Below are 25636 nucleotides of genomic sequence, written 5' to 3'. Positions count from 1 at the left end.
ATGTTTTAGAATTAAGAAAGACAATGATTTGCCTAACTTTGAGCACCTTTGACAGTCACTTTGTGATAGGAAAATGACTGAAAATATAGAAAAAAAAACTAGAGTAAACTGATTTCTTTAAAGAAATCTATATCAAAAATGATCAACTCATTTTTAGAAATAAACTTCTTATTTAAGTGTTTAAAATATAAAGACATCAAGGTGTGAGTTTGCACTTACCACAAAGTTATAGTAACACTGAATAAAGAAACCAAACCCTCAATGCTGAGAGGGCTGAGGCACTGAACCTTCATGGAAAAATTGGCAATAAAACCTGTACCCACACTTGGTTCATATTCCAGGGTATTTCAATGTCACAATGTCTTTTAATTTATGATTAAATTTTATTTACTGAAATAGGAATGTATATGACTTTATCTCCATGAGATTCAAAGGTCATCATAAATGTCCTCATCAAAGGAAGGGCGTAGAATTGTCCACAAGAAAAAAAGGACCCTGGAATGGATGATAACAGGAGCAAAGAGGATCTTTCCAGTTTCTAGCTATTATCTGTAGAGTAGAAGTGAACATTGAGTAAGTGTCTCTAGTAGGATGTAGAGTCATTTAAGTATATGCTCCAGAGTGGTATAGCTGGATGCTGGGGTAGGTCTATTCCAATCTTCCTCTGGAGCAGTCACACTGATTCCACAGTGGCTGTACAGAATGGGGAGTATAAGGTGTTTTAGTTTGCAGTATAAGGGGTTTGGGCACTTCGAAATGGCTCTGTAGCATGCAACAGACAACTGATAGAATCAAGGTCTTACAGTTACTTGGCTGATGCCTTGACATTGTTTAGTCTTGTTCAATTCAGAAGACAGAATCGAGAGATTCCCTTGTCAGCTGATCATTAATGCTTTTCTGTTGGTGGAGACAGGAGAGTGCTTTATGAAGACAGTATTTTAAACTCAAATAGTATCTTAAATTCAACAGAGGTTTAACTGTCTCTACCATAGAATAGACCAATGACTTTCCTGCCTACCGCAACATATAAAGTTTTTGACATAGATACTAAGTACATAGCATTCATATTTCAATGAGAATTTATATTGGTTACAAGAACATGCCAAACTATCTCTCTACACTACAGAGATTTCTTATTGAATCAACCCCTTGAGATTATCAAGTACCACAGGATACCATGCTGCTTGTTATTGTCCCAGGTACCCAAAACTAATCACTCTGTAGAACAAGAGTGCCTTCAACATATCCAGAGGAACATGAAGGACGATCGTGTGTCAGAGAAGGTTGGTGTCTATAAAAGCCTGAAATTGTAGGTCAGGGTACTGGTTCTGGAAAGGCAGTAAACTTAAGATCAGATTATTATGAATAACCTCAACCCTATTCTTAACTGACATGTATACACACTGGGTAAATAAATCCATTCCATGAAAAGTAATTTAATAATATTTTTGTCAACTAATAAGATTTACACTTATGTGGTAGTACATTATGATGTAAATATCACTTCCATTCTGAGAAACTGAAATTCTGCTGCACAACACAGGTAGAATTATAAAACACACATTCATGCTACTTAAGACTGGGAGAGGAGTTTTGGTTTAGTCAGATGCTGTTTATGTGAACTTTCCTGGTAAAATTCATATTATACATTATTCAAAGCTATTCCAAAAAATTCAGGTCTCATCAAATCCAGAGATAATTCTGTCACTATGCATTAACACAGTTTTCCTTTCTTTAGTGTTTTATTACAGACAAACATGTAAATGGAGGTCAATTAGCATCATTTTATTTATAGAGAAGTAGGCACAAAAACAGACACTCAGGGAGGTTATTTCTGTGTAAATCTTCAGGCTAGTTTTCTCTGTCATCTCAGTCCCCGGACAACTTCCTCCTCCTCCAGGGTTTCTGACACACTCTGGATGTGGTTGCAACACTGTGTCTTGCACAGTAATAGACTGCAGAATCTTCAGAAGTCAGGCTGCTGAGCTCCATGTAGGCTGTATTGGAGGATGTGTCTGCAGTCAGTGTGGCCTTGCCCTGGAACTTCTGATTGTAGTTAGTATTACCAAATGCAGGAATAATGCTTCCAATCCACTCCAGGCCCTGATGAGGCCTCTGCTTCACCCAGTGAATATCGTAATAACTGATATCTTCAGAGATCCTGCAGGACAATTTTACTGAGGTCCCAGGCCTCACAAGCTCAGGCCCAGACTGGTGCAGCTGTACCTGGGAGTGGACACCTGTAGAGAAAAGACAGTTTAGATGTCATTGTCACCTCTGTCTTTGTTTCCTCTTCACATTTGGAACTGGAATGCCCCTTTACCTGTACTTAGTGACAGGAGGAAGAGAGTGATCCAGCTCCACTCCATGGTAAGGACCTGTGTGCTCGGTGACTGTGGGGATGACACTGATCATATGTTGTTCTGAGGTGTGGACAGCTCTGTATTTACCGGCATAGACTCATGTGATTTGCATATTCATGAACAGTGTACTTCTTAGATATGGTCCTAGAACAGCTTTAGAAGAAAGAGGTAGAGGACCTTGGGTCAGGCAGCAGGATGCTAAAGTCCAGTTCTAATCCTGTCTGAGGAAATAAAACCCATACTACATCCCCAAGCCTTGTGCTGACCTGTGGATATAACATCAAGACATAAGCTCTCAGTTTACAAAGAGACTTCAGCCAGAGGCAGTTGTTTCTTTTGTGACAAAAGATGTACAGTTAGTAGTTGTGAAAAGGATTTCAAAACATGTAAATTATGAGAACTACTAGTCTTTTCTCATATACATGAAATTGGCAAGTGTGTCTCCAGAAGATTATATACTAAAACACTTACACAAATGATCAAAAGTGAAAATGTCTCAGAAATTTTTGCACACAAATGTTATTGCAGCATTGTCAACACTAGATAAATTATAGAAACAAATGACATCTTTGAAAAATGACTGTATCAAGAAAGCATGATATATATGCTATAAAACATAATTTATTCATCAGCAATGTATAAGGAACTTATATAACTTTGAAGTAAATGAATGCAATTGGTGATGACATTATTAAATAATTTAAGACCCTCTAAGAAACAGATATTTTCTGAGTCCTATTTGTAGTCCTGATATATCCTATAGTTAGAAATAATTGTGAATGCACATGTGTAAGGATATAGAACTGAAAATGTTCAATAGAATAAAAGTGGCAAATGGATGTGGAGGGGCAAGAAAATGATAGGTTGACTTTATAAGGGTAAATATGTATATTGGACGTATTACACCTATATGAAAATTCCAAACATATGGAATATTGCTATTTCAGAATGATTTTGTTCATCCCTTACAATTTTAATTTATGAATTAAATATATATTGATCATATTCTCACCCACTATGTCCCTCTTGCTCCCCTTATGATCTCCAAAAATAAAAGGTCTTTCTTCTAAAATATTTATCTTTTTTGTTTTATTAATGAATAACTCAGTAAGTCTAATAAATGCTTTCTTTATGGGCCTTATCCTCTAGAGCATAAGTAACCACCAAGTGGGCACACTTCTAAAAAAAAGTGACTCTGACATCCTATGTATTCTTCCAATCCTAACATCTCCTCAGGTGGCAGTGATCCACGGGGAGTCCCTCCACCACTTGTGTTGTAGTCTTTTAAGATATACTTTGTTTAGTAGGGGGAGGGGGCATGACACACATATGCCAAGGGACTTAGAAGACAACTTATGGAGTTCAGTTCTCTTCTTCTAAGAGGTGGATTTCAGAAATCAAATTAATATCGTTTGGGCAAGAGACACAGTTACCTGCTTAGCATTTCCACAGGCTTTCATGCTGTAATTTTAACTGATTTGATTTTGTGCAGGACTTAGGCCATTAACAACAGCTGCAAAGAGGTGATTTGTGCAATGAGAACATGTCAGTCTTTCTCTGAACATTACATTCTTTCTTTTCCCTGTTTCCTGATGATCCTTGATTTGGGGGAAGGAGGAGCTTGATAAAGAGGAATCACTGTGGCTGAGTACTCAGTCATTCATTCTCAGCACTTTGACCAGTCATGAATGTCTACAATGATCATTAAACATTGTACACAGATGCTTCTGTGATCAAGACTGAAAGCAGCACTAATCTGTTATATATAAACATATATATTTTTAGGTACTTAGACAACATAACCATCAGCAATACAACTAGGGTCTACTTGGGTTATATCATTCCTAGTCATGAGATTTTGAACATGTTTATCTCAAATGGTGTCTTTCTTATGGAGCATTTCACAAATCCAGTTAGAAAGCAGTTATTCTGAGTGTAACAGTAATCACTAATTGGTACCTCTTACCTGAAGGCTGATAAGTAGTCTTCAGGACCTGATAATGTCTGGGAATATTGATGTCTTTCTCTCCCTGCAGGCTTCACAGCACCTTCCTGCAGGAGAAAACAACAGGTAGGGAGAATTTCCCGTTCAGTCAAGATTGATTCTCTATGTCCTGAATCCAGAGTCCTTAATTCACCCATGAAATTCAGATCAACTCCAATGATACATTATTGCCTAAATAAGAATGAATGTAAACAAGAAGATAAAAGAGCACAAATACAGGCATGCATGTGGGGAAAGGGTAATCTATGGTCACATGTTGAAGTAAGTGTAAACTTCTGTAGTGACTTTAGAAATAAGATTCCTGATAGCTAAAATACCTTGTACAATAAAAGAACTTCTTGAGGTATCACCATCCCTGATTTCAGTCTGTACTGTAGAGAAAAGTAATAAAAATTTCATTGTATTGACATAAAAACAGACAGGGTGTTTAATGGAATTGAATTGAAAGCCCAGAAGTAAATCCACAATCCTATGGACACTTGATTTTTGAGAAGGAAGAAAAAGTATACAATGAAAAAAAATAAAGATTCATCTACAAATGGTGGTCTAAATTGTTGTCAAAATGTAGACGAGTACAAATAGGTCCATATCTATCACCCTGCACAAAACTCAAGGCAAAGTGGACAAAAGTACTCAACATAAAACCAGATACACTGAACCTGATAGATAAGAAAGTGGGGAATAGCCTTGAACACATTGGCACAGGAGAATATTTCCTGAACAGAGCATCAATTGCACAGGCAATAAGATCACCAATTAACAAATGGCATCTGATGAAATGAAAAAGCCTTTGCAAGGCAAAGGAAACTATCAAAAATAACTAAATGGCAGACCCAGAAATACAATTATCACATGTATTCACTCATAAGTAGATTTTAAGTATAAAGTAAAGAAAACCAGCCCACAAATTACAATTCCCAGAGAACCTAGACAGCAATGAAGACCCTAAGAGAGACATATGTAGATCTAATCTATATGGGATGCAGTAAAAGAAAAGTTCTCCTGAATAAATTGGGAGCATTGGGATCTTGGCAGAGGGTTATAGGGGAGGGGAGAGGCAGAGAGGTGAGCAGAGAAAAATGTAGATCTCAATAAAAATTAATAAAAAAGAAAAACATTCACTATACAATGGGGTATGAATCTAAACAGAGAATCTTCAACAGAGGAATCTCAAATGTTGGGGAAGCACTTTCAGAAATTTTCAACATTGTTAGCCATCATGAACATTGAGGGAACACTGAGGCTGGCACTCAGATGTCCCCAATACAAAATAACTCTTGGATTCATCTTACACATGTCAGAATGAATAATATTAAAATCACAGCAACACATCATGCTGAAGAGGATTTAAAGCAAGAGAAACTCTCTTCCACTGATGATGGGAGAGCAAACTTGTGCAGCCACTTTAGAAATCAATATGTCAGTTTCTCAGAAATGGGGAACCTCCACCTCAAGATTTACCTATACCAACCTCGGGCATATACCCAAAAGACACTCCCCCCATCACAATGATACTTGTTCAACTATGTTCATAGCAGCATTATATGTAATAGCCAGAAAATGAAAACAAAGTAGATGGCCCTCAAACAAAAAGTGTTTGTGATTCTTTTAGCCCATTGGAGGAATACTCAGCTATTAAAAAATGAAATCATGAAATTTGTATACATCCTGAGTGATGTAACCAAGACCTTGAAAGACAACCATGGTATTTACTCACTTGTAAGTAGATATTTTCTGTAAAGGAGAACATTGCTGCAATCCACTGGTAATTAAAGTAACAATGAGATTTCAAGTGGTAACATATGAATCTCCAAGAAATAAAATAGACATCATGGTTGGAGGTGAGGCTTAAATAGGAAAGGAACAGAAGGGGTTAAAGGTAGTGAAGATGGAGAGGAGAGAGTACTGGGAGAGACAATTGGATTTGGGAGGCATCTCAGGGACAAGATAGATACCTATATCAATAGAAATTCACTGGAATCTATGAAGGTGATCCTAACAATGGGAGCTACAGAATCTGAACTGACAATCTCCAATAACCAGGTAAGACTTTCAGAGGAGGGACTAGGACACCAATCCATCCACAAAACCTCCAGCCTACAATTTGTCCTGGCTACATTATATGCTAGGGTATAAGAGGAACAGAAATTGTGGGAGTGGTCAAACAATGACTAGTCCAGGTTAAGACCCATGCCATGAAAGGGAGCCCACACTCGACAATGCTTGGAGGGCCATGATCCAGAATATGGATAGCTCAGAGTCCTAGGATAAAACCACATGTGACTGTAAAAAATTAATGAAATGATTACTAACACTATTCTGCTATACTCAGATTGGTGCCTAGGCCAGTTGTCATCAGAGAGGCTTCATAAAAAAGCTAAAGGAAACAAATGAAGAAACTCTCAGTCAAACATTAGGCAGACTCGGGGAATCCTGTAGAAGAGGAGGAGGAAGGATTGTAGATTCCAGAGGTGTCATGACCATTACAAGAAAAGCCAAAGAATCAAGGCAAGCTGATAAGGGCTCACAGAGTCTTAAATGGAAAGCAGAGCCTGACCTAGGCCCTCTGTATAGATTACAGTTATGTGACTTGGTCTTCTTGTAGAATTTTGAAAAGTGGAATGGTATCTGTCTCTCACACTTTTATTGGCTTTTGGGACCCTTTTACTCATACTGAGTTGCCTCACCAACTTGATATGCCATGGTTTACTGATATCCACAGGAAACCTGCACTCCAATGAATAGAGATGGAGAACTGGATGCAGGAACTGCGGAAAATATAAGTAGGGATTGGAAGGAGAGGTAGGAAGGAAAACAGCAGTTTGGTGGAATGCTAAAACATATCATGGTTGATAATAGAGAAATACTTGCCTGATTAAGCAGTATTGATTCACAGAGACATCCTGTTCTCATCAGGGAATTCATTCTCAAAGTCCTGGACTCTGTGAGATTGTGGAGAAATGATAAGAACATATTCTCCTAAGGTGGACAAATTGAGTATCACAATATGTAACAAGCTTGTGATTAGAGGAATAGTTATTGAAACTGGAAAAGACTATGTGAAAAGTTTAAACTCTGAATATATTTCTCAAAGCATATAAATACGAATTGGATTAATGAGTCAGTATTATTAATTTCCCAGCAGCAATACTGGTCATGTCCTAGGAGTTAGACATTTATTTAATATGTGATGAAATATTTCTGTTCTAAAGTGTTGGCTCAATTATAGCAGACACGTGTGTTGATAATGACAATAGCAGCAGTATATGTTGGTCAACTTTACAAATTTAAAAATGATTTTTGTGTACATGGTGATTAGGAAATTTCCTTATGCAATGAGAATTAATTTTAGTCCTATTATTTTTTGCATCAATACTTAACCACAAGTTTTGAGCAAGTCTTAAGGTTATCCTTTTCTGTCCTCTCATCCCAAGACAGCCTCCTACTCCTTCAGAGTTTCTGAACCAGCTCAGTTATGGACATGACACTGTGTCTTACACAGTGATAGATGACAGACTACTCATATGAGGCTTTTAGCTTCATGTAGGAAGTCTTAGGCATTGTGTCTACATCTAACGGAGCTCGGTCCTCAAACTTCTGTTTATGCTTTATTCTGGTAATGCTTAGGAATTTCCACCCAATCCTTTCAATCCTATATCCAGGTTTCTGCAATACCCAGTGGGGAATATCTGAGTAAAAATCTTGCAGGACATTTTAATGTGCCTCTAGGATTCCTCAGTTCAGCTTTATCCACAGGCTTCTATAGTTGAACATGGGAGTAGACAATTTTAAAAAGATGCCTTTGTCACTACATTATCTGGCTTCTCACAAAGCCTGGTTCTGGGAACACACTTAACTATATCTGTTAAAAACAGGTAGAGGATGATCTAACTGCAGTTTAAGCTGAGTACCTGTGTGCTCAAGTACAGTGAACAAGAGAGTATTGTTGTGGTACTGTGGGGTAGGTGCACATTGCTATATTTACAAACATAATTTCTGAAATTTACACATGAATGAGGAAGAACATTCCTTTGATCAAAGCAGGAATCTATTTAACACAAAAAGGTAAAAGATTTCTGAGTTAGTCAGTGGGATTGGGATTTCCAAATCCTAAACCTGTCTGGGGAAATGCATTCCCAGTTCCATTATTGCACTGTTGCAGACAGAGCTCTCCCGTCACACTGAAAACAATGTCATCACATCCATGTTTGTTAATGTGACCCACATGTCAATGATTCATGGGTCATCTGATCCCCCTCAGAGTGAAGCATAACAGTGATATTTTGAAGATGCATTGACCATCCTGCCCCCATCAGACACTAGCATAGAACACTGGAGACTGCTGTCGTCCATTCATTATCAGTGGTCTGCAGAACTGTGGACACACATGAGGTATCACCTCTGTGTTTTGGGACAATTCCCCCCCAAATATTTTCAATAACCTTGAGGCCCAAATATTCTTAACCTATAATAATGAGTGGTTCATGATCTACTTTGCTATCCAGTGGTAAGAGGATTCCAATTTGGCTCATACAATTTGACCTCATGTATTGATTGTAATAAACAAAGAAGCTCTCAAGTATTGTAGCACATGGATCTAACATTTCAACTACTCCACAATCTCTGAATGTAATGATGTTGGCAATGGAATCCACAGAGGAAATCAGTCAATGCACAACTTCCTTATCAGCTTCTGCTTTAATTTCCCTGACATTGATAGATGGATCTACAGTGCCACCTTCTGGTTTGGAAAATCAGCTAATACAAATTTATATATGAGTTCACACACAGTGTCCAAACTAAAACTCTGACATCTGTCTTCAGTTTTCTAAGTTGATGTTGAGTAGATGATTCAAGGATGAATGGTGAGCTGTGCATATCTGTTTTCCACATATCCGTGAATCCCAGTCTTTTCTTTAGGTGTTATGAGATTTTTCTGTAGCAGTTCTGACTGATGTTGAAGTTGATACTCAGCTCAACTGATGGAGGGAGTGTACAAGCACTCCACCAGACCAAAATCCAAACACACTATACAACAAAGGTGACCAGCAGGTGCCCAATGGCCTGTGAAAGTTGATGCTCTATCAGTATAGGTTCACTTTCTGTTACGATTTGAGACTGTAGGACAGGTTTCTGAGACCATGAAGGAAGTAAATACCTGTTGCTGTGGAGATTTCTGGCTCTAGATCTGTTCACTGTCTCAGATCTGATCTGCCAGTGTCCTGGGGACTGGGTTGGCAACTGCGACTGGATTTGCTTTTGGCTTCTGCTCCTGGTGAACCTTACCTCCTTAGGCCCTCTATGTCCTAGGTTGCTGGTTCCAGTGGAGATCACTGACTCTGTTTCAGGTCACTGACTCAGTCCTGGTCTGCCAGTCTTAGTACTGGGTTGGCTCCTGGGACTGGATTTGCTCCTGACTTCATAAATTACATTTTTAAATGAGCTGAACAAATACAATACCTTAATCAATAACAGAAACACACATAAAACAAATTTATCTAAATTTTTTATCATTAGACCAACATCCATACCAGTGCAAATTATTCATATTTAAAGCATATCCTCCTTTACATGTAAACAAACAGTTATAAACAATTATTTAGGGAATTCGGATATTGTTGTCAAACTACTTCCTGCTGATGGGGGGTGCTGTTCATCTGGTCCATCGTGGCATATCCTGTATGGTAGGTCCATCTCATCCTGCAGTCCTGAAGCCATGATGGATGAAACCGGACTCTCTGAACAAAGTGGACACTGAAGGCTGATGAGAAGCCAAGGACAATGGCACTAGGTTTCCATCCTACTTCATGTTCTGGCTTTGTGGGAGCCTAGGCAGTTTGGATGCTCACCTTCCTAGACCTAGATGGAGGGGGGAGAACCTTGGACTTTCCAAAGTGCAGGGAACCCTGACTGTTATTTGGACTGGAGAGGGAGGGGGAAAGGAGTGGGGGAAGAGGGAGAGGAGTGGGAGGAGGGGGAGGGAAATGGGAGGCTTGGAGGAAGCGGAAATTTTTTTTTTCAATAAAAAATAAAAAAAAAAAACAATTAAGAGACAAAGGACAGCAAAGGCAGAGATCAGATTTAATCAGTGGGCAATGGGAAAAGGAGCAGATAAAGGAGTCTAGGGACCCCATGTTCTTTTGTCTTTGATATGAGCATTAGGTTGAAGTAGAGGAGGAACTGGGACAGGAATCTTGCATAATTAGAGAATAGGTTCCCAAAAAGCCAGTACATGCAGTGCCACTGGCAGTGTCCTCTCAGTGTGCTCCAGCAATTCAGCTGTCAGCCATATTCAGAGGGAATAATTTTGTCCTATTCTTGTTCCTTCCTCATATCTTCCTTCCTTCCAGTCTTCAAGAGGACTTTGGGAGCTCAGTCCAGTGTTCTGATGTGCATCTCTGCCTTTTTCCATCAGTTGCTGGATGAAGGTTCTATGGTGAAATTTAAGATAGTCATCAATCTAACTACAGGGCAAGTCAAGATTGAACCTTCTCTCCTCTTTAGCTTAGGGTCTTAGCTAGAGTCATCTGTTTGGGCTCCTGGGAATTTCTTTAGAGCCAGGTTTCTGCTAACTCCACAAAGGCTTTTCAAATCAAGACATCCCTCTCCTTGCTCCCATCTCTTCCTCCATCTCGACTATCCCATTCTTTCAAGTTCCTCTCAACCCTCCCCATCTCTTCTCCTCTTTTCCTTCTTTCTTCCCTTCTCCTTCAACCTCCATGTTGCCAATTTATTCAGGCGATCATGACTGTTTCCAACTTCCAGGTGGATTTTATATATGTTTTTCTTTGGGTTCACCTTATTATTTAGCTTATCTAGGATCATGAACTATGGGCTCAATTTCCTTTGTTTATACCAAGTATCTACTTATGAGTGAGTATATACCATATTCATTTTGGGGGGTTTGCATTACCTCAGTCAGGATAGTGTTTTATAATTCCATCCATTTGCATGCAAAAATCAGGATGCCATTTTTTTTACCACTGAGCAATGTATAAATATGTCACCTTTTATCCATTGTTTGGTTGAGGGGTATCTAGGTTGTTTCCAGTTTCTGTCTATTACAAATAATGCTGCTATGAACATAGTTTAACCACTTCCTAATTACAACCCCAGTATTACAGACACTGAGAGCAACAATAAATAAATGGGACCACCTAAAACTGAAAAGCTTCTGTAAAGCAAAGGACCCAGACAATAAGACAAAATGTTAGCTTAATGAATGGAAAAAGATCTTCATCAACCCCATAGCAGACATGTTCAGCATCCCTGACCACGAGGGAAATGAAAGTCAAAACAACTCTGAGATACCACTTTATTCCTGTCATAATGGTTTAGATCGAAAATAACGATGATACCTTATGTTGGAGAGGATATGGAGACAGAACAACACTCATCCATTGCTGATGGGAATGCAAATTTGTAAAACCACTCTGAAAATCATACAGCAAATGCATTCACAAGGTTGGGAAAGATTGTTCATAGGTTGATTTAAGAATAAAGTAGTGGCATCCTTGTTTAGGTGCAGAGGAGTTCCATCTGGACTGGTGAGTGTGTGCTATCCATGGGCGGACTGTCCTGGAAGAGAGCACAAATCCCCCTCCCCCAGCTCCTGCAGCAGGGCCCCTTTTCTTACACACAACCTAGCCCTCCAGCTCCCCCCCCCCAAGCCTGCCCTGCTGTCTGCTAGGTCCTCTACTCAAGAACAATTTTCCTGCTCCTACACCAAGGCTGCCCACCCAGAGCGGTGAGTGCCTGCCTACCAGGCAGGCCTCAAGATCCCCTGCAAGGGAGCGTGGGCACTGTGCTCTTCTGGACCCCGCCCTGCCTGTCATGTTCTTCCTTTTGTCCCTGGCTCATTGGCCTATCAGGAGTCCCTATTTAGGTGCTGAGGAGTTCCATGGAACTCCCCCAGCTCCTGCTGCAGGGCCTCTTTTCTTACACAGGACCCAGCCTCCCAGCCCCCCCCCCAAGCCTGCCCTGCTGTCTGTTAGGTCCTCTGCTCAAGAAAATCCCAGTACTTGGGAGGCAGAGGCAGGCAGATCTCTGTGAGTTCAAGACCAGCCTGTTCTACAAAGCTAGTTCCAGGACAGGCTCCAAAGCCATAGAGAAACCCTGTCTCGAAAAACCAAGAAAAAAAAAAGAACCATTTTCCCACTCCTACAATAAGGCTAACCACCCAGAGTGGTGAGTGCCTGCCTACCAGGCAGGACTCAAGGTCCCCCGCAAGGGAGCGCGGGCACCTTCAGCTTGAGCGGCAGGGTGTGCTGTGTTCTTCTGGTCCCCGCCATGCCTGCCACATTCTTCCTTTTGTCCCTGGCACATTGGGCTACCAGGCAACCCTGTTTAGGTGCTGAGGAGTTCCATCTGGATGGGTAAGTGTGTGTTATTCAGGGGTGGACTGTCCTGGAAGAGAGCACAAACCCCCCTTCCCCAGCTCCTGCTGCAGGGCTTTCTTTCCTACACATGATCCCCCCCCCAAGCCTGCCTTGTCTGCAAGGTCCTTTGCTGAGGAAGAGCTTCCTGCTCCTAGACTAAGGCTACCCACTCAGAGTGGTGAGTGCCTGCCAATGGGGCAGGCCTCAAGGACCCGCGAAAGGGAGTGCAGACATCTTCAGCTTGTGCTGCAGGGTCTCCTGTGTTCTACTAGACCCCGCCCTACCCCCCACATTTGCCCTTTTGTCCGCAGGTCATTGGACTACCAGGCATCCATGATTTGGTGCTGAGGAGTCCATCTGGAAGGGAGCGGTTCCTGCTCCTACACTGCGGAGATACACCCAGGGTGTTAGCCACAGCAAAGACTGGACTAGGACAACAGGCCTCTCCTGGCTCCATTTGAAGGAAGAGATGGGCAGGCGCCAATGCAAGAATTCCTCCAACAACTTGAAAGGCAATGTGATATCACCAGAATCCAGGAATCACAAAATAAGAAGAATTGTACACCCTATTCCAGAAGAATTAGAAAAATTCGACTCAAAAGTGAATTATATGAAAATAATAGAGGACCTTAACCAGGAGGTGAAAAACGGCCATAATCAATTAGAGATTAGAAAGAAAAAGGTAGAGAAAATGAATAAATCTCTCAAAGATACCCAAGAAAATCAAGAGAAACAAGAAAAAGCAATCAAACAGGGAAGGGAAATGGTTCAAGACTTGAAGAATGAAATGGAAGTAATGAATTAAACAAAAACCGAGGGAAGGATGGAGATGGAAAATCTGGGTAAATGAACAGGAACTACAGAGACAAGTACTACCAACAGATTACAAGAGATAGAAGAAAGAATCTCAGATACTGAAGATACCATAGAGAAAATAAACATATTGATCAAAGAAAACAGCATAACCAACAAATTCTCATCACAAAACATTCTTGAAATCTGGGACACAATAAAAAGACCAAACCTAAGAATAATAGGGATAGAAGAAGGAGAAGAAGTACAGCTCAATTGTCCAGAAAATATATTTAATAAAATTACAGAAGAAAACATTCCCAACCTTAAGAAAGATATTCCTTTGAAGGTCCAAGAAGCATACAGAACACTGAATAGACTGTATCAAAAAAAATCTCCTCACCATAAAATAATCAAAACATAAAACATACAGAATAAAGAAAGAATATTAAGAGCTGCAAAGGAAAAAGGTCAAGTTACTTATAAAGGTAAACCTATCAGACTTACACCTGACTTCTCTATGGAAACCATGAAAGCCAGAAGGTCCTGAATAGATATACTGCAGAAACTAAGTGACCGTGGATGCAAGTCCAGACTACCATACCCAGCCAAGCTTTCGTTCACTATAAATGGAGAAAACAATATTTTCCAGGAAAAAACAAATTTAAACAATACATAGCCACAAATCCCGCCTTACAGAAAGTAATTGAAGGAAAATCACAACCCAAGGAGTCCAACAATGCACACAATAACTCAGACATCTAATGACCCTTCACCAGCACAACTTGAAGAAGGGAAACACACAAACTCTACTACCAAAAAAAAGAACAAAAGAAAGAAAAAATGACTGGAGTTAACAATGACTGGTCATTTATCACTTAATATCAATGGACACAACTCACCTATAAAGAGGCACATGCTAAAAGATTGGATACGAAAACAGGATCCAACATTCTGCTGTTTACAACAAACACACCTCAACCACAAAGACAGACATCTACTCAGAGTAAAGGGCTGGGAAAAGGTTTATCAAGCAAAGGGACCTAAGAAACAAGCAGGTGTGGCCATACTAATTTCTAAGAAAGTTGACTTCAAACTAAAATCAGTGAGAAGAGATGGAGAGGGACATTTTTTACACATATACAAACAATTCATCAGGACAAAGTCTCAATCCTGAATATCTATGCCCCTAACATAAAAGCACCCACTTATGTAAAAGAAACATTACTAACACTTGAGGCAGTCATCAAACCACACACACTAGTAGTAGGAGACTTCAACACTCCTTTCTCACCAATGAACATGTCAATCAGACAGAAACCTAACAGAGAAATAAGAAGATTAATGGAGGGAATAAATCAAATGGACTGAACAGACATCTATAGAACATTCCACCCAAATAGGAAAGAATATACCTTCTTCTCTGTAGCTCATGGAACCTTCTCGAAAATTGACCACATACTCGGTAACAAAGCAAACTTACCGAGTTACAAAAAAATATTAGTAACCACCTGTGTCTTATCAAATCACCATGGATTAAAGCTAGAATTCAACAACAATGCTACCCCCAGAAAGCCTATGAACTCATGGAAACTGGACAGTCAACTATTGAACCCCACTTGGATCAAGGAAGAAATAAAGAAATAAATTAAAATCTTTCTTGAATTCAATGAAAACAAGGACTCAAAATACTCAAACCTATGGGACACTATGAAAGCAGTACTAAGAGGAAAGTTCATAGCACTAAGTGCCCACTTAAAGAAAACGGAGAACACATACATTGGAGACTTAACAGCCCACCTAAAAGCTCTAGAAAAAAAAAGAAACAGACTCACCTAGGAGGAGTAGAGGACTGGAAATAATCAAAGAGAGGGCTGAAATCAACAAAATAGAAACACAGAAAACAATCCAAAGAATCAATGAAACAAAAAGCTAGTTCTTGGAGAAAATCAACAAGATTGATAAACTCCTATCCAAACTAATCTAATGGAGGAGAGAGAACATGCAGATTAACAAGATCAGAAATGTAAAGGGAGACATAACCACAGACACAGAGGAAATTCAAAGAATCATTAGATCTTACTACAAAAGACTGTATGCCAAGAAAACTGGAAAATGTAAAAGAAATGACCACTTTTTTAGATAAGCATCATATACCAAAGTTAAACCAGGACCATGTTAACAATCTAAATAGACCTGTTAGTCGCAAAGAATTAGAAGTTATTATAAAAAACCTTCCTACCAAAAAGAGCCCAGGTCCAGACGGCTTCAATGCAGAATTCTACCAGAACTTCCAAGAAGACCTAATACCTATACTCCTTAATGTATTTCACCATATAAAAACAGAGAATCATTGCCAAATTTCTTTTATGAAGCTGCAGTTACTCTGATACCAAAACCACAAAAAGACCCGACCAAGAAAGAAAACTACAGGCCAATCTCACTCAAGAACATCGATGTGAAAATCCTCAATAAAATACTGGCAAACCGAATCCAAGAACACATTAGAAAAATTATCCATTATGATCAAGTAGGCTTCATCCCAGGGATGTAGGGCAGGTTCAACATACGAAAATCTATCAATGTAATCCATCATATAAATAAACTGAAAGAAAAAAAAAACATATGATCATTTCATTAGATGCTGAAAAAGCATTTGAGAAAATTCAACATGCTTTTATGATAAAGGTCTTAGAGAGATTAGGAATACAAGGGTCATACCTAAATATAATATAATCTATTTATAGCAACCCGACAGCTAACATCAAATTAAATGGAGAGAAACTCAAAGCCATCCTACTAAAATCAGGAACATGGCAAGGCTGTCCACTCTCTCCATACCTGTTCAATATAGTCCTTGAAGTTTTAGCAATAGCAATAAGGCAACATAAGGGGATCAAAGGGATTCAAATTGGAAAGGAAGAAGTTAAAATTTCAATATTTGCAGATAATATGATAGTGTACATAAGCTATCCCCAAAACTCCAGCAAAGAACTCCTACAGCTGATAAACATCTTTAGTAGCGTGGCAGGATACAAGATCAATTCCAAAAAATCAGTTGCCCTTCTATACTCAAAGGATAAGGAAGCAGAGATGGAAATCAGAGAAGCATCACCCTTCACGATAGCCACAAATAGCATAAAATATCTTGGAGTAACTCTAACCAAGGAAGTGAAGGATCTATTTGACAAGAATTTTAAGTCTTTGAAGAATGAAATTCAGGAGGATACCAGAAAACAGAAGGATCTCCCTTGCTCTTGAATTGGGAGGATCAACATAGTAATAATGGCAATTCTACCAAGGGCAATTTATAGATTCAATGCAATCCCCATTAAAATCCCATCAAAATTCTTCACAGATCTTGAGAAGACATTAATCAACTTTATATGGAAAAACAAAAAACCCAGGATATTCAAAACAATCTTATACAATAAAGGAAATTCTGGAAGCATTACCATCCCTGACTTCAAACTCTATTAAAGAGCTTCAATATTGAAAACAGCTTGGTATTGGCATAAAAACATAGAAGTCAATCAATGGAATCGAGTAGAAGACCCTGATTTTAACCCACAACACCTGATTTTTGATAAAGGAGCTAAAAGTATTCAATGGAAGAAAGAAAGCATCCTCAACAAATGGTGCTGGCAGAACTGGTTGTCAACTTGTAGAAGAATGAAAATAGATCCATATCTATCGTCATGCACAAAACTCAAGTCCAAATGGATTAAAAACCTCAATATCAGTCTGAGCACACTGAACCTGATAGAAGAAAAACGGAAAGTACTTTACAACATATGGGCACAGGAGATCACTTCCTACGTATATCCGCAGAAGCACAGACATTAAGGACAACATTGAATAAATGGGAACTCCTGAAACTGAGAAGCTTCTGTAAAGCAAAGGACACTGTCACTAAGACAAAAAGGCAACCCACTGACTGGGAGAAGATCTTCACCAACCCTGCTAAAGACAAAGGTCTGATCTCTAAAATATATAAAGAACCCAAGAAACTAGACTTTAAAATGCTAATTAACCCAATTAAAAAATGGGGCACTGAACTGAACAGAGAATTCTCAACAGAAGAAATTCAAATGGCCAAAAGACACTTAAGGTCATGCTCAACCTCCTTAGCCATCAGGGAAATGCAAATTAAAACAACTTTGAGATACCATCTTACACCTGTCAGAATGGCTAAAATCAAAAACACCAATGATAGCCTTTGCTGGCGAGGTTGTGGAGTAAGGTGCACACTCATCCATAGCTGGTGGAAATGCAAACTTGTGCAACCTCTTTGGAAATCATTGTGGTGATTTCTCAGGAAATTTGGGATCAACCTACCCCATGATCTAGTAATACCACTCTTGGGAATATACCCAAGAGATGCCGTGTCATATGACAAAAGTATTTGTTCAACTATGTTCATAGCAGCATTGTTTGTAATAGCCATAACCTGGGAACAACCTAGATGCCCTTCAATGGAAGAATGGATGAAGAAAGTATGGAACATATACATATTAGAGTACTACTCAGCGGTAAAAAAAACAATGACTTCTCGAATTTTGCATGCAAATGGATGAAAATAGAAAACACTGTCCTGAGTGAGGTATCCCAGACCCAAAAAGAGGAACATGGGATGTACTCACTCATAATTGGTTTCTAGCCATAAATAAAGGACATTGAGCATATAATGTGTGATCCTAGAGAAGCTATATAAGAAGGTGAAACCAAAGAAAAACGTATAGTCATCCGCCTGGATAGGGGAAGTAGACAAGATTGCCGGGCAAAAGCTGGGAACTTGTGGGTGAGGTTGCATGGGGTAAGGTGAAATGAGGTGAGAAACATGAGAAGTGGAGGATGGGGAGAGCTTGCGGGTTTGGGATAGTTGGGATATAGGAAGGGTGGATACAGGAGCAGAGAAATATATATCCTAATTAAGGGAGCCATCTTAGGGTTGGCAAGAGGCTTGACTCTAGAGGGGCTCACAGGTGTCCAGGGAGATGTCCCCAGCTAGTACCTTGGGCAACTGAGAAGAGGGAACCTGAAATGACCCTATCCTATACTGATGAATATCTTGCATATCACCTAGAACCTTCATCTGGCAATGGATCGAGATAGAGACAGAGACCCAATTTGGAGCAACGGACTAGCTTTTAAGGTTCAAATGAGGAGCAGAAGGAGGGAGAACATGAGCAAGGAAGTCAGGACCACGGGGGGGGGTGCACCCACCCACTGTGACAGTGGAAATGATCTATTGGGAGCTCTCCAAGGCCAGCTGAACTGGGACTGAATAAGCATGGGTTGAAACTGGACTCTCTGAACATGGCGGACAATGAAGGCTGATGAGAAGCCAAGGACAATGGCACTAGGTTTCGATCCTAACACATGAACTGGCTTTGTGGGAGCCTAGCCTGTTTGAATGCTCACCTTCCTGGATCTAGATAGAAGTGGGAGTACCTTGGACTTCCTGCAGGGCAGGGAATTTGGCCTGGTCTTCAATATCAAGAGGGAGGGGGAATGCAGTAGGGGGAGGGGGATAGGAGTGGGGAGAGGGGGAGGGGAGTGGGGGGAGGGGGCGATGTGTGGGTGGAGGGTAATGGGAAACAAGAAGGAGGTGGAAATTTTAATTAAAAAAGAATAAAATAAAAAACAAATAAATTAGTATAGTTATGTGGGAAATCAGTTTTTAGATTTTCAAAATGTAATTTATAAAATGATGCTGTGTCCCAGCCATATCACTCCCAAGCATGTCCTCAATGAATTTATAAATTATTAAAGACTCAGTTACGTATTCATGTTTGTTGATGTTCTATTCGCAGCTGCTAGAAGATGGAACCAAACTATTTTTCCAACAGAGGACAAATATACAATGAAAATATGGTTGAATTAAAAATGGGATAACAAATACTAATAAAATATGAACTGATAATTCTATAGGAAGTGGATGGAACTGGAAAAATATGCTAAGTGAGGTCACCCTGGTCTATAAAGACAAATGCTACTTGTTGTCTTTTTATGTTATTCCAGGAAAGAATATTATGTGTATATGTTTAATTTATATAAATCAAGAGACTGAAATCAACCATTGGGGTTTGAGGAATTAAAGTAAAGTATATATTAAAACGTACATAAAATGAATGGAGACTAAGAAAACAGAGGAGACAGAATTTCAAACATGAAGTTATGTTGCAAAATGGAGACATTAAGGGTTGATATAAGAGAAACAAAATTTAGGTTGTTAGAAAGACATATTGAAATGAGGATCCTGAAGCATAAGTAAACATATAAATGTAAAGGATATAGAATGCATATGGTGTGACATAACAAAGAAAGAACATGAAAGTATAGGAAAGTGATCTATGGGATAAGAGAAATATAAACTATAATGTTATTTCTATAACAAAATGTCACGAAATAATGAACATTTCCTAAGTGCATAGTTTTACATTTGAAATTTTCTATGTGCTGAGAAATTGAATTAGTATTCGGATTTTGGTGTAGTTTCATGGATATGCTGATACAGCATTGTTATCAAAAATAACATTTTTAAGAAAACTATGAATCTAGTAAGATGTAGATAAGCTTGTCATCTAATTATTAGCATTGTCCCTATGGTTTTTCTGATCATGTTCTATGTTTAGGAGAGATATGTGCTTCCAGAAATATAAGTTAGACAGGTCATGAATGAGATTTTAGATCATGAAGTCTGCTACTATGTAAAATCATTGATGTCTTTCCTCTTGCTTCAGGCAGAATAGCACTGTCTGGCACTAGGAAAATCACCCATCAGGTAGAATTCCCTGTTCAGTTCAAGATTTGTTTCTAGAAGTTCCTCATCCCCCACCCTATACTCCCCGGGCTCCCTGCAGGGGCTCTACACCCCGCATACTGCCTCTCTCTTCTTGTCCCACCCAGCTTGCATCCAGAACCCTTTTTCCTTCTGCCCCCTTTCCTCTTTGGGCACATAACACCATCCAGCTCAGTCTGTCTGGCACTGGGGGCAAATCCTCAGTGCAAGTAGGCAGGCAAGACTTCCTTTGTTTCACTGGCCTGCCTGCACCAACCAAGGTAGACGCTTTGTTTACGAACTACCCAACCTGCACGGAGATCTGATCTCGGCACCAGGAGAGACAGCAGTGGGGTAGACGCTTTGTTTACGAACTACCCAACCTGCACGGAGATCTGATCTCGGCACCAGGAGAGACAGCAGTGGGGTGAGTTTGTGACCGGCGGCGGCGGAAGCAGCCCTGGACAGGGAACTCTGAAGTTCCTCATCCCCCACCCTATACTCCCCGGGCTCCCTGCAGGGGCTCTACACCCCACATACTGCCTCTCTCTTCTTGTCCCACCCAGCTTGCATCCAGAACCCTTTTTCTTTCTGCCCCCTTTCCTCTTTGGGCACATAACACCATCCAGCTCAGTCTGTCTGGCGCTGGGGGCAAATCCTCAGTGCAAGTAGGCAGGCAAGACTTCCTTTGTTTCACTGGCCTGCCTGCACCAACCAAGGTAGACGCTTTGTTTACGAACTACCCAACCTGCACGGAGATCTGATCTCGGCACCAGGAGAGACAGCAGTGGGGTGAGTTTGTGACCGGCGGCGGCAGAAGCAGCCCTGGACAGGGAACTCTGAAGTTCCTCATCCCCCACCCTATACTCCCTGGGCTCCCTACAGGGGCTCTACACCCCGCATACTGCCTCCCTCTTCTTGTCCCACCCAGCTTGCATCCAGAACCCTTTTTCCTTCTGCCCCCTTTCCTCTTTGGGCACATAACACCATCCAGCTCAGTCTGTCTGGTGCTGGGGGCAAATCCTCAGTGCAAGTAGGCAGGCAAGACTTCCTTTGTTTCACTGGCCTGCCTGCACCAACCAAGGTAGACGCTTTGTTTACAAACTACCCAACCTGCACGGAGATCTGATCTAGGTACCAGGAGAGACAGCAGTGGGGTGAGTTTGTGACCGGCGGCGGCGGAAGCAGCCCTGGACAGGGAACTCTGAAGTTCCTCATCCCCCACCCTATACTCCCTGGGCTCCCTACAGGGGCTCTACACCCCGCATACTGCCTCCCTCTTCTTGTCCCACCCAGCTTGCATCCAGAACCCTTCTTCCTTCTGCCCCCTTTCCTCTTTGGGCACATAACACCATCCAGCTCAGTCTGTCTGGCGCTGGGGGCAAATCCTCAGGGCAAGTAGGCAGAGGAGACTTCCTTTGTTTCACTGGCCTGCCTGCAACAAGCAAGGAGAGACATCACTGGAGCACCAGGAGAGCTATCACTGCAGAGAGCCATCACTGGGAAGGTACATCAGTAGGCAAGGAGACCTGATCCGGTAAAAGAAGATCCATAGGGGAGCATTCGGAGAAAGAGATGGGCAGGCGCCAATGCAAGAATTCACCCAACAATCTGAAAAACTATATGAAACCACCAGAACCCAGCGACCTCCCAACAGGAGGACATGAACACCTTAATCATGAAGAAGTAGATAAAATTGACTTTATGAAAGTGATTGACGCCCTTAAACAGCATGTAAAAAATGCCCTTATAGAAATGGATGAGAAGTATAACAGAAAGTTTGAAGAATTGAGTAAATCAGTGAATGATACCCTAGGAAACCAAGGAAAAACAATCAAACAGATAATGGAAACAGTTCAAGACTTAAAAACTGAAATGGAGGCAAAGAAGAAAACACAAACAGAAGGCCAGCTGGACAGGGAAAATCTAGGTAAACGAATAGAGACTACAGAAGCAAGCATATCCAACAGAATACAAGAGATAGAAGAAAGAATCTCAGATTCTGAAGATACCATAGAGAAAATAAACACGCTGATCAAAGAAAACAGCAAGGCCAACAAATTCTCATCACAAAACATTCAGGAAATATGGGACACAATAAAAAGACCAAACCTAAGAATAATAGGAATAGAAGAAGGAGAAGAAGCGCAGCTCAATGGTCCAGAAAATATATTTAATAAAATTATAGAAGAAAACTTTCCCAACCTAAAGAAAGATATACCTATGAAGGTTCAAGAAGCATACAGAACACCGAATAGGCTGGATCAAAAAAAAAACATCCTCTCGCCATATAATAATCAAAACACAAAGCATACAGAATAAAGAAAGAATACTAAGAGCAGCAAAGGAAAAAGGCCAAGTTACTTATAAAGGTAAACCTATCAGACTTACACCTGACTTCTCTATGGAAACCATGAAAGCCAGAAGGTCCTGGACAGATGTACTGCAGAAACTAAGAGACCATGGATGCAAGCCCAGACTACTATACCCAGCCAAGCTTTCGTTCACTATAAATGGAGAAAACAAAATTTTCCAGGATAAAAACAAATTTAAACAATACGTAGCCACAAATCCAGCCTTACAGAAAGTAATAGAAGGAAAATCACTAACCAAGGAGTCCAACAATGACCACAATATCTCAGACAACTAGAGACCCTTCACCAGCGCAACACAAAGAAGGGGAACACACAAAATTTACTACTAAAAAAATGATCGGAGTTAACAACCACTGGTCATTAATATCACTTAATGTCAATGGACTCAACTCGCCTATAAAAAGGCATAGACTAAGAGATTGGATACGAAAACAGGATCCAACATTCTGCTGTTTACAAGAAACACACCTCAACCACAAAGACAGGCACCTACTCAGAGTAAAGGGTTGGGATAAGGCTTATCAAGTAAATGGACCTAAGAAACAAGCAGGTGTTGCCATACTAATTTCTAACAAAGTTGACTTCTAACTTAAATCAGTCAGGAGAGATGGAAAGGGACATTTTCTACTCATAACAGGAACAATTCATCAGGATGAAGTCTCAATCCTGAATATCTATGCCCCTAATATAAAAGCACCCACGTACGTAAAAGAAACATTGTTAAAACTCAAGGCAGCCATCAAACCGCACACATTAATAGTAGGAGACTTTAATACTCCTCTCTCACCAATGGACAGGTCAATTAGACAGAAACCTAACAGAGAAATAAGAGAATTAATGGAGGTAATGAATCAAATGGACTTAACAGACATCTATAGAATATTCCACCCAAATAGGAAAGAATATACCTTCTTCTCTGCAGCTCATGGAACCTTCTCAAAAATCGACCACATACTCGGTAACAAAGCAAACATCCACAGTTACAAAAAAATATTAATAACCACCTGTATCTTATCAGATCACCATGGATTAAAGCTAGAATTCAGCAACAATGCTACCCCCAGAAAGCCTACAAACTTATGGAAACTGAATAGTCAACTACTGAACCATACCTGGATTAAGGAAGAAATAAAGAAAGAAATTAAACTCTTCCTTGAAGACAATGAAAATAAAGAAACAACATACTCAAACCTATGGGACACTATGAAAGCAGTCCTGAGAGGAAAGTTCATAGCACTAACTGCCCACTTAAAGAAAACAGAGAAAGCACACATTGGAGACTTAACAGCCCACCTGAAAGCTCTAGAAAAAAAAGAAGTAGACTCACCTAGAAGGGGTAGAAGACTGGAAATAATCAAACTGAGGGCTGAAATCAACAAAATAGAAACACAGAAAACGATTGAAAGAATCAATGAATCAAAAAGCTGGTTCCTGGAGAAAATCAATAATTTTGATAAACCCCTATCCAAACTAATCAAACGGCAGAGAGAGAAATTGCAAATTAATAAGATCAGAAATGAAAAGGGGGACATAACCACAGACACAGAGGAAATTCAGAGAATCATTAGATCTTACTACAAAAGCATGTATGCCACAAAACTGGAAAATGTAAAAGAAATGGACGCTTTTTTAGATAAATACCATATACCAAAGTTAAACCAGGACCAGGTGAAAAACCTAAATAGACCTGTTAGTCGTGAAGAATTAGAAGCTGTTATCAAAAACCTCCCTTCCAAAAAAAGTCCAGGACCAGATGGTTTCAATGCGGAATTCTACCAGAACTTCCAAGAAGACCTAATACCTATTCTCCTTAATGTATTTCACAATATAGAAACAGAAGAGTCATTGCCAAATTCCTTTTATGAAGCTACAGTAACTCTGATACCAAAACCACACAAAGACCCAACCAAGAAAGAGAATTACAGGCCAATCTCACTCATGAACATCGACGCAAAAATCCTCAACAAAATTCTGGCAAACCGAATCCAAGAACACATTAGAAAAATTATCCATTATGATCAAGTAGGCTTCATACCAGAGATGCAGGGCTGGTTTAACATACGCAAATCTATCAATGTAATCCATCATATAAATAAACTGAAAGAAAAAAACCATATGATCGTTTCATTAGATGCTGAAAAAGCATTTGACAAAATTCAACATCCCTTTATGATAAAAGTCTTGGAGAGATTAGGGATACAAGGGTCATACCTAAATATAATTAAAGCTATATACAGCAAGCCGACAGCTAATATCAAATTAAATGGAGAGAAACTTAAAGCCATCCCACTAAAATCAGGAACACGCCAAGGCTGTCCACTCTCTCCATACCTCTTCAATATAGTTCTCGAAGTTTTAGCAATAGCAATAAGACAACATAAGGGGATAAAGGGGATTCAAATTGGAAAGGAAGAAGTTAAACTTGCATTATTTGCAGATGATATGATAGTGTACATGAGCGACCCCAAAAACTCCTCCAAAGAACTCCTACAGCTGATAAACGCCTTTAGTAATGTGGCAGGATACAAGATCAACTCCAAAAAATCAGTCGCCCTCTTATACACAAAGGATATGGAAGCAGAGAAGGAAATAAGAGAATCATCACCTTTCACGATAGCCACAAACTGCATAAAATATTTTGGGGTAACTCTAACCAAGGAAGTGAAAGATCTATTTGACAAAAACTTTAAGGCATTGAAGAAAGAAATTGAAGAGGATACCAGAAAATGGAAGGATCTCCCTTGCTCTTGGATTGGGAGAATCAACATAGTAAAAATGGCAATTCTACCAAGGGCAATTTATAGATTCAATGCAATCCCCATTAAAATCCCATCAAAATTCTTCACAGATCTTGAAAGGACAATAATCAACTTTATATGGAGAAACAAAAAACCCAGGATAGCCAAAACAATCTTATACAATAAAGGAACTTCTGGAGG

At 39.9% G+C, this 25636-nt stretch overlaps 1 gene segment (V, D, J or C); it reads right to left on the bottom strand.

The window, feature by feature from the left end:
- Positions 1–1869: 1869 nt before the first annotated feature.
- On the bottom strand, positions 1870–2369 carry LOC130882741 (Ig heavy chain V region VH558 A1/A4-like). The segment is given in 2 exon segments: positions 1870–2240; positions 2324–2369. Coding segments are annotated over 2 exon segments (417 nt in total).
- Positions 2370–25636: the final 23267 nt, after the last annotated feature.

The sequence above is a fragment of the Chionomys nivalis genome, chromosome 10 (assembly GCF_950005125.1).
Source record: "Chionomys nivalis chromosome 10, mChiNiv1.1, whole genome shotgun sequence".
Lineage (NCBI taxonomy): Eukaryota > Metazoa > Chordata > Mammalia > Rodentia > Cricetidae > Chionomys > Chionomys nivalis.
The sequence above is the reverse complement of the archived record's forward strand: the minus strand, read 5'-3'. Positions and strand labels throughout refer to the sequence as shown.